Genomic DNA, 10,553 nt, shown 5'->3' with positions numbered 1-10,553 from the left:
ATATTCGCGTCCAGTCCGAATATATTATCTTGATTATTTACCATGTAGTCCGCTCCCAGCGCTACTCTGCGTGCACCATAATAAACTAAGACTTACTAAGAAAGCAAACTTACTCCCTTTTCCCCTTACCACGTCTAAGCGGCCACCGCCGGAAACCCGTTACTCATTCGTTTTTGGTGCACTCTGCTGTGCGGTCGTTTCTTCCGTGCCTACGTACTGTACTCCGTTGTTTTGCAGCGTCAACTGGTTCTTTTTGTTTTTTTCCATTTACTCAGCGGTTCGTAGTTTTTTAGACTACGATTACGTAAGTAATTTATTATTTAATCTATTATTTAACACAGGACAATGGGTAAACATAAAAGAGACAGATCTAGGAGTAGATCGTCGACTAAGCGTTCTTTTAACAAAGAAATTAGAGATCTCAAGAGGAAATTGGATAAGTTGGAAAAGGAGAGAGACAGGGCTAAAAGAGATTTTTCCCGCTTCCGCGAAAGTTGTTCTCGTAATGAAACAATTTCACGAGGGAATAGAGAATGCCGTTCTCCGAGTGAGTCGGATTCTTCAAGGCGGCGGCGGCGGCGCTCCAGGTCCCAACGTCGTTCTCCCAGTGAGACGAGTTTGAATCCCGGGCGCGACACTCAAGGTCGCCGTGAAGGTCGTTCTTCGAGTAAGGCGACTTCTACAAAGCTTCCCTTTCGAAGGGAACAAGAAAGCCGCAGCCCCAGCGTCGCTCTCTCTCTCTTTACTCGTACTGACACGAGTCGCGCAGCTAATAGCGCAACTATCGATTTCGTTGGACCTGGCGGCCGTCACTCGAGTAGTGCGGCGCTTGTGGCTAGTTCTGCTGATTTTTCTCCCCGAAAAGAGGAGTCTCCTGCTCTAATCTTGCTTGATGATGCGGGCATCTTTGAAGAAATTCGACTTATTTTGGGTCCCGATCCAAACCAGCAGAAAAAGTCAACATTTAATTTACACAAGGCTGTAGAGCCAATTTGGACTCATATTTTAGGTTTTGGCCTTCCTAAAGAAGAGTGTGATGAGCTCTTCAAAAAATACGAGCTCCCTATCAATTGTAAGTTTCTTACACCCCCTCGTATTAACCCAGAGGTCGAGGCCAACTTGAATACGCTTCATTCTACCAGGGACCAAACGCATTCACAATACCAATTTCGGCTGAGCAAGGCTTTAGCTGCCCTGGGCATTTCTTTGAATGTGATTTTGGAGGAGGAGGAGAATATTCCTAGAGCTTCCAAGGATAGAATTTTATCAAGTATCGCGGATTCTGGACGCTTGCTTTGTAGCCTTTTCAACGATATTTCCCTTAAGCGACGTCAACTTATTCTTCCTCTCATGAATAAACATATCAAGACTTTAGTGGAACAAATCCCTCCTGGAGATTTTTTATTCGGGCCCGATTTAGGTGACAAGATCCAAGCCATTAAGACTATGGAAAAGGTCGGAAAGGAGATTCGTGTACCCCAGCCCCTCTACAACAGATACCAACAGAATTCAGTTGCGTTTCAGAAAAAGAAGGGAGGGGGGGCAGAGAAGTCACATACAGCTACTAGTGGTCAGTTAAACCGGAGACGCCCGACCTACCGAAAGAGAGAGGTAAGGTCACAGAGAGGGCGACTCTCGATGCCCCAAAAATCATCAATACATCAGAAATACCGTTAATGGTAGGTAATAATTTGTTTTTAGCAGGCCGTCTGCAGTTTTTTAAAAATGTCTGGAAAACAGTGACCTCAAATCCCACAGTCTTGTCTTGGGTTGAAGGTTATAAAATACCTTTTTCCAAGACCCCTCCATTTTCGGATGGTCCAATTAAACATAGTTTTTCCGCCAGCGAAATTATCCTTTTGGACGCGGCTATCAAAGAGCTTCTAACCTTAGGAGCCGTTTCAAAATGTACTAGTTTACCGGACCATTTTGTTTCGCCAATCTTTTTAACAGAAAAATCTAACGGAAAAATGCGGTTTATTTTGAATCTTAAGAAACTAAATGTCCATGTTGTTGCTCCTCATTTTAAATTGGAGGATCACAGAACGGCTCAAGGGTTATTAAGAACAGGTTTATTCATGACAACGGTCGACCTCAAAGACGCTTATTTTTCCATCCCGATTCATCCAGATTATCGCAAATATTTAAGGTTTAGATTTGATAATCAATTGTACGAATTCACATGCGTCCCTTTTGGACTTTCAGTGGCGCCTTACTGTTTCACGAAACTGATGAAACCAGTAACGTCTACTTTACGTCAACAGGGCATCCTATGTGTTAACTATCTGGATGATTTTTTCATTCTTGGGGATTCTTTCAAACAATGTTCGGATAACACACATTTGCTGGTCGCTCTGTTGGAGTCTTTGGGTTTCTTTGTCAATAAGGAAAAGAGTTCTCTAACCCCCAGCAGATCGCAAAGATTTTTAGGCTTCATTTTTAATAGCACCGATATGAAAATTAGCCTTCCATTAGAAAAGAAGCTAAATATTAAAAATTGGGCTTCACTTTTTAAGAAAACTTCCACATGCAAAATTCGAGAATTTGCAAGGTTTATTGGTTTCCTAGTTGCAGCTTGTCCAGCTGTTAAATACGGCTGGCTCCATACTAAATCTTTGGAGCGACAAAAATTCTTAGCTCTCTCTCAAAATGGCGGTGACTTTGGTGCGTCAATGTCTATTCCACTTTCCTTACTTCCGGATCTTCACTGGTGGGAAGAAATGATTTTAAACTCATTTAATAACATTAGAAACGACGTTTTTATTACTGAGATTTTTACTGACGCTTCCTTGTCAGGTTGGGGAGCATGTTGCGGCTCTGAGAAAACTCACGGCTTTTGGTCCGAATCAGAAAAGACACTTCATATAAACCTTTTAGAACTGAAGGCTGTTTTTTACGGTCTAAGATGTTTTGCAAATCTTCTTTCTAACTGTAATATTCTTCTACGATGCGACAACACCACCGCCATAGCTTACATTAACCGTATGGGCAGCGTTCGATTTCCAAAGCTCTCCAAGTTAACGAGAGAGATTTGGCAGTGGTGCGAAGTTAGGAATATTTGGATTTTTGCATCGTATATAAGCTCTGCAGACAATTTTGTAGCGGATCAAGAGTCCCGACAGATTTTCTCTGAAAATGAATGGTCATTGTCCCAAGAAGCCTTTTACCTTATAACCGACAATTTGGGAAAACCTGAGGTTGATCTTTTTGCTTCACATATTAATAACAAATGCGATAAATACGTTTCATGGCATAAAGACCCAGGATCCTTTGCTGTTGATGCATTTACCTTGAACTGGAAAGACTTAAATTTTTATGCGTTTCCTCCTTTTAACTTAGTTCTAAGGAGCCTACAAAAGATAATCCAAGACAAGGCCGAGGGCATGTTAGTGGTTCCCTTTTGGCCCTCTCAGGCCTGGTATCCACTCTTTTCCAGACTAATAATAGGGAAAAAGTTATATCTAAACCCTGCCCCTAATTTGTTGTCTTTGCCTTCTAGCAGCAATCATCCTCTGGCCTACCAACTTTCCCTGGTGGCCGCCAGATTATCCGGGAGTCTTTTTTAAGAAAAGGTGTCCCGGAGATTGCAGTGGAAACCACGATGGCGTCGATCGCGGAATCTACATTTAAACAATATAATTCAACCTACCGCCTTTGGTGGGCCTTTTGTCTGGCAGAGAAGACCCCAGTGTTTCAACCTTCGATCAAGGAGGTGGTGACCCTTCTACAAACAACTTCGGAGAAGCATAATACCAAATACGGAACTATTAATTGCCATAGATCGGCACTAAGCCTTATTTTAAATCAGGATCTAGGTTCAGATCCGATCATTAAAAGATTCATGAAAGGAATGTCTCGTTTAAGGCCTTCTCAACCAAGATATTCAAACACATGGGATCCTCAGTTGCTGCTGTCGTATTTCGAAGGTTTACCGAAGGAATTGAGCCTCCGAATGCTCTCTCAAAAGTTAATTACTCTATTGGCGCTTATTACTGGAGGTCGGCTTCAAACTCTTTCCCTGATTAGGCTCTCAAATATAAGTGAAAGTCAGGAGGAAATCCAGATTAATATCACGGATCCAATAAAAACATCAGGACTTAATAAGGAACAGCCCACGCTTCATATTCCGTTCTACAGTGAAAAGCCCAGTCTTTGCGTAGCGTCAACTTTAAAGAAGTATCTCGCAACAACAAAGCCCCTTAGAGCACCGAATCAAGACTTTTTGTTCGTCACAACTAAGAGACCTCATTCCACTGCATCTAAACAAACATTAAGCAAATGGGTTAAGCATGCCTTAGGCTCAGCTGGCATTGATACTTCAAGATTCAAACCTCATTCTACGAGGCACTCCTCTTCTTCAGCTGCTTTAAGACAAGGGGTTTCTTTAGAATCAATATGTAGAACCGTAGGATGGTCAGAGCAAACAGGGACGTTCGCTAAGTTCTACAATCGACCCCTTGGCGATAAAACTGCTTTTGCCAATGCAATCTTAAGGTTATCCAAACGACCTTGAATTATGTATAAGTGTATCTACATACATTTAATTTATACTTACCTAAGCTTTACGAAGTTATTAACTTCGATTTGTTACGTTTTCCATTTAAAGTTTTTTTTTTCTAGAATTACTTTATTTTCTGACTTAGTTTACTGTAACAATGTATCTTTATAATACATTTTTTTCACAAGATTACCTGTGTGGGGTGTTCTTCTATTCGCAACTTTTTTTCTTTGAACATCTACATGGTAAATAATCAAGATAATATATTCGGACTGGACGCGAATATAATTATACGATTAAACGAACTTACCTAAGTGAAGTTCGATCGTAATTATATGAGGCGTCCAGTCCGAATATATTATCTTCCCGCCCTCCCGTTCGAAAGTACCCCAAGTTGCTCATAGTAAACACTTCTTTAAACAATGAGTAACGGGTTTCCGGCGGTGGCCGCTTAGACGTGGTAAGGGGAAAAGGGAGTAAGTTTGCTTTCTTAGTTTATTATGGTGCACGCAGAGTAGCGCTGGGAGCGGACTACATGGTAAATAATCAAGATAATATATTCGGACTGGACGCCTCATATAATTACGATCGAACTTCACTTAGGTAAGTTCGTTTAATCGTATAATTTTATTTTCTCGATTTCTACGGTTTGAAAAATAGAAAATTATAACTAAAAGTATGAACAGATGCAGTATTTTTTTCTCTAAAAGAAACATATTTAGACTTTTGCTCTAAAATAATTAGGGGAGCTAGTAATTGACTATAAACAAATTACCATTGAAATCCCTATGCTGCGTTGCGCTAGGCACCACCCTGTATACAAGTGTAAGCTGCCTAAGTATATTTCTTCGGTATTAAAACGGCCAAGGAGAAACACAGAAAAGAGAAAAAATTCAAGTTTTCAAGAGCAAAAAGACGCCATTAAAACTTGCATCGGCCCTCCGAATGACTTTCGGACAACGCTGCCAAACTTCTCAGCATGGCTTGTAATTATAGACGGCTGTGTCGCTTATAAACATAAAGCAACAAATAAACAAGTACAAATTGTGCCCAACCCTTGTGCAGGTAAAGCGCATTTTTTTAAACACCCCTACGAAATTGCTTCCATAAATAAGAAAGTTGGCACTGCACATCCTGCACAAAACCAAATTTGGAAAATGGCGCTACATTTTCTTTTATTCCATGATTCCAAGTGGCTATGTATCAAATTTCATTTAAATCCCTCCATAAATAAGAAAGTTGGCACTGCGCATACGCAAAACGAAATTTTGAAAGTGGCGTTAAATTTGGTTTTATTCCAAGTGGCTATGTATCAAATTTTATTTAAATGCCCAAGGGTTATATCTCTTCCAAACGTCCCAATCGCCCTTTGTAAGTACTTTCCTTTGACAATTCACTCTTAAGATATATAAGGAATTATAACCGATCACGACAAGGGATCGAGGAGGAAGCTACGGTTAGTATAAATTCCTTTCGTTGAGACCTTTCATTAGACTACCATGAAGGATAAAACTACTTCCACCCCCCCTCCCCCCCCCATCCCAGGACTCTAGGACAATTCCCCTAGAAGTAGTTCAAAACGGTAGAAGTGGGTCCGGACGGACGGACGGACAAAACGCAAAGAATAGCACATTTTTTTAATTCTTAAAAAAATACGTTAAAAAACGCTCGCTCTCTATAAATCAAATATGCATTGCTCAGAGTACATAACAACGAGTAAATGACATCTTTCATTTGAGCGAAAAATTTAAATTTTTGAAAATATGTGATGTCCATGAACTTGGCAGGCCTACTACAGCAGACCATGGTTCTGCTTACTCATATCGTTAGTGTTCCGTTAGTGCACGTTAGTGCCGCTGAAGAAATCGTTAGTGCACAAAAGGAAACTTACTATTTTTAAACAATATTTGTGGGCCTGCTAACTTCATGCCAGCAGACCCATTTAAGAAAATCGATACAATCTTTACACTAGTTAAACTACCAACGTTGGTGCCGCCAATATAAACGTTAGTGCTCAAAGTGTAACAGCTCAAAACGTTGTAAAAAGGGGTCTGCTAACTTCATGCAGCAGACCCACATTTGTCAAATTGGCCCTGTCCTAATGCGAATTTGAAGCAGCTCGTTAGTGCTCATTAGTGCTTCACATGCGAACGTTAGTGCTGCAAGGGATCCGCGTCAAAAAGGTACCAAACTACCTCAAAATTAAACTTGACTTATTGGGACCTGCCAACTTTACGCCGGTATATCAACAAACGAAATTCGTTTGGTTTTCTACTTTAATCGATCAATTAGTGCTCAAAGCGCAACAGCTCAAGATGTGAAAATATGAGTTTGCTTTGTGAATAACGATATAACGATTAAATTAGTGATGTCTTTATTAGCTCTGGTTTCTATTTCTGACGTTTACAAGTGAAGTCCTAACGAGCACTAACGAGTAGCTTCAGATTCGCATTAAGGCAGGACCACTTTAATAAATGTGGGCTTGCTGCATGAATTTAGCAAACCCATAATTTCACGCTTGAGCTCTTGCGCTTTGAGCACTAACTTTTTTTTGCAACACTAACAATCACTAAAAGTGATAGATCGATTAAAGTAGAAAATCAAACGGATTTCGTTTGTTGGTCTACCGGCGTGAAGTTGGCAGGTCCCAATAAGCCACGTTTAATTTTGAGGTGGTTTGGTACCTTTTTGATGCGGATCCCTTGCAGCACTAACGTTCGAATGTGAAGCACTAACGAGCCGCTTCAAATTCGCATTAGGACAGGGCCAATTTGACCAATGTGCGTCTGCTACATGAAATTAGCAGACCCCTTTTTACAACGTTTTGAGCTGGTACACTTTTAGCACTAACGTTTATATTGGCGGCACTAACGAGCACTAATAGTTACCGGTCGATTAAAGTAGAAAATCAAACGGATTTCGTTCGTTCGCCTACTGGCGTAAAGTTGGCAGGTCCCAATAAGTCAAATTTAATTTTGAGGTGGTTTGGTACCTTTTTGACGCGGATCCCTTGCAGCACTAACGTTCGCATGTGAAGCACTAATGAGCACTAACGAGCTGCTTCAAATTCGCATTAGGACAGGGCCAATTTGACAAATGTGGGTCTGCTGCATGAAGTTAGCAGACCCCTTTTTACAACGTTTTGAGCTGTTACACGTTGAGCACTAACGTTTATATTGGCGGCACTAACGAGCACTAACGCTGCTAGTTTAACTAGTGTAAAGATTGCATCGATTTTCTTAAATGGGTCTACTGGCATGAAGTTAGCAGGCCCACAAATATTTTTTAAAACTAGTAGGTTTCTTTTTGTGCACTAACGATTTCTTCAGCGGCACTAACGTGCACTAACGGAACACTAACGATATGAGTAAGCAGAACCATGGTCTGCTGTAGTAGGCCTGCCAAGTTCATGGACATAAATATGTGAACTGCCGGATTCTAGAAAAAATCTTGTGGGTAATTCCATGGTACAATAAGACAAGGTATGCCTATAACTAAACGCAGATGACGTTTTTATCCCAATGACGTCACAAGAATCACCGCCAAATTTGAAAATGACATAGGCTTCATACTTGAATTAGAAGTGCCATTGCAATTACTCAATTAATTTGGTTGAGTAATCATACTGAATGCATCTAGGAATGCATTTAGATATAAATATAAGGCAACAGAGAAGCTAAACGTACCACTTAATATCATGATACAATAAAAGAAGATATGATACGTAGCCGCATTGAATTCGTCCGAGTTCGCGCATGACGTCACGTATAGAGTAACGTTTTGAGTTTGCACGGTTTTTCTATATGATTATTAATGCTTTATCTCATTAAATCCATTCTGATTTTCTTTGGGGCGGTTGCCTTGTATAGAAAACTAATTGTTACATATTTGTCCCATTGTAAGTACTCCTTCAGAATTATAAAATAAAATTGGTTGAGTGGCCGCATGTCGTATAAATAAAGTAAGGGTTTCATAGTGGTATGGTATCTTCATTGTCACATTCTATAAGTATAATCGTTCTTTTTAATTGAAACAATTTAATACAAACAAGTTTTCGCGTAAATTTAATTACATAAACCTATTTTATTCGCTTCAAAACGATTAATCGTCTATACAGCACAGAAAACACATTATACTTTTCCGAAATTTTGCAACAGCTTTGTTCTGCTCTCTTCTTGCAATTCGTTCTTCTCTCTTATGACAACCGCGTTTTTCTATTTTATTTGGCAGGTATTTTGACGGGATAGCTTCTTTTTTAAGAGGTCGATAATTTTTTGGCGCATATCCCCAACAACTCGTGCTTTAAGCATAATCGCTTTCAGTAAAATGTTTTGAACAAATTTTCGCACTGCAAATATTAAATTTGTCCTTACGCTTACACAAACGCTGCCATACACGTTGTAAGTTCTTAAGCTTTTGGAAAGCCAAAAAACTTTATTTCGCGATCATAATTCTTCGATTGATTGTCTACATGACAGCCATACACCGCACATCTCATTTTAAACGCTTTTTAATTAAAAACTCGCAATTAAAATATGTACTTCCACGAAATATACAAGCGATAAATTACAGTTTCTTTGTTTACTCCTCGTTTTACTCTTTGCGTGACGTCACGTAGGTCCGCCCACCTGCGCGATGTCATATCTTCTTTTATTGTATCATGACTTAATATACTTATTTCAGAAATTTAATCAGCCTTTTAAGTTTTTTTTATTGCCGCTAGAGGTCTCATCCTTATTTGAAAACGCTAATATAATTTTTACTTTTTTTACTTACATATTTTATTGTAACTTTAAATATTTGTATTGATAACATGCAATAATTGATGCTTTGTAAGTTTAATGTGAGAAACTTGACGCATTTGACATGGATTGAACTAGTTATTTACCTAACAAGTTCGGTAAGTTAATTTTCCCGCATGAGCACTTTGTTTGCAGCACGACCGTACGGAGTGCTGCATTTAGTGCGAATGCGGGAAAATTCTTTCCGAAAGAGTTAGGTACAATATTTTTTGTAACGAATTGCGTAAAAAAAGGTCAAAATTAATAAAGTTTTGTAAATTAGCTTTTTTTTTAATCATGAGTTGGTAACACAATCATATGTTTGGTTGGTAACATAATTTTGTAACTACCCACTTTTCATCGCACTGGTCACATTTAAAACTTTCAGATCTTTGGTTAATACATAATATTTTGCCTTTGCAATGAGTGCTACTACTGGTCACGGCATTGCATCGTTTGCACTGAATATCTTGAGTTGCGTAAATACACTCGTTACATTTAAAATCCTTGGAAGCTTTGTGTGTGTTAATATGTGCTTTCTTAAACTGCATAGGCGAATAGTTGCAGAATATTACTGGTGAGATTTTAAGACGTTTTAACAATAAATTTTACTTTTTCTTGAGTTCCAATTCTGAAAAATAATTTGATTGCGTTATGAGTTCTTGTTTATATATTTACGTAAAACTTAGTGTACGTCTGTTTCCGATTAATCGCACTAAATACCCTCAACCAACGGTTTAATTGATTTTACAGCAGATGACAGTTAACCATGACATGACGTTTGTTGACTTCAATAAGTACTACCAACCGAAGAACGCGCATAACCCGTTCTCTCCAGCGGAAACTAAAAAACACCGCGATGCGGGAAAGTCGTTTTCCCGTGCATCGAGGATGCTTGGAAACATTATCTTTCCATTCAATGAGTACAAAAAAATCTTATCACTTCCGTAAAGGGGATACACTTTTATTAACTGGTAGGACTACACAAACCCCATTAAAGTAATAAAGTATTGAACGGTAGAGCCAAGTTATCCCAATGACGTCACGTATAGGCATACCTTTGGTAATTCGAGCGCAAATTGATTGTCCTTCGTCGCGCGGCAACTGCCACTTTCAATCGACAATATATCATTTTGCGTTCTTAATGCACAAAATAGCTATTTTTGCATATAGGTAGTGCAGCGTAGAGACGGCGCTATCTCGCTTATTTGAGGTAGTTTTTTTTTCACAGTAGAAGGAATTGGGACACAGAATTTCGCTTTACGACATTTTCC

The 10,553-nt window shown here is 39.3% G+C and overlaps 2 protein-coding genes across 4 annotated transcripts in view; one reads left to right on the top strand and one right to left on the bottom strand.

The window, feature by feature from the left end:
* LOC116170367 overlaps nt 1-10,553 on the bottom strand; it is a 631,383-nt gene that overhangs the window by 341,463 nt on the left and 279,367 nt on the right. The gene's annotated exons all lie outside the window — the stretch shown is intronic.
* On the top strand, nt 236-4,687 carry LOC116170352. 3 transcript variants are annotated; one of them, XM_031486702.1, is made up of 3 exons: nt 236-277; nt 342-1,679; nt 3,503-4,687. In XM_031486702.1, exon 2 carries the CDS (start codon nt 346-348, stop codon nt 1,675-1,677), a length of 1,332 nt encoding a protein of 443 aa, XP_031342562.1. In that variant the 5' UTR covers nt 236-277; nt 342-345; the 3' UTR covers nt 1,678-1,679; nt 3,503-4,687. The 3 variants fall into 3 exon arrangements, with proteins under 3 accessions (XP_031342562.1, XP_031342544.1, XP_031342555.1); XM_031486684.1 differs by having other exon boundaries at nt 3,500-4,687; XM_031486695.1 differs by lacking the exon at nt 236-277 and having other exon boundaries at nt 294-1,679; nt 3,500-4,687.

This window comes from Photinus pyralis, unplaced genomic scaffold, assembly GCF_008802855.1.
Source record: "Photinus pyralis isolate 1611_PpyrPB1 unplaced genomic scaffold, Ppyr1.3 Ppyr1.4_LG1, whole genome shotgun sequence".
Classification (NCBI taxonomy): Eukaryota; Metazoa; Arthropoda; class Insecta; order Coleoptera; family Lampyridae; genus Photinus; species Photinus pyralis.
This window is presented reverse-complemented; position numbering and strand designations above follow the sequence as displayed.

Coding starts and splice junctions, on each gene's coding strand:
- LOC116170352 (XM_031486702.1), top strand. CDS start 346: ATGGGTAAACATAAAAGAGACAGATCTAGGAGTAGATCGTCGACTAAG.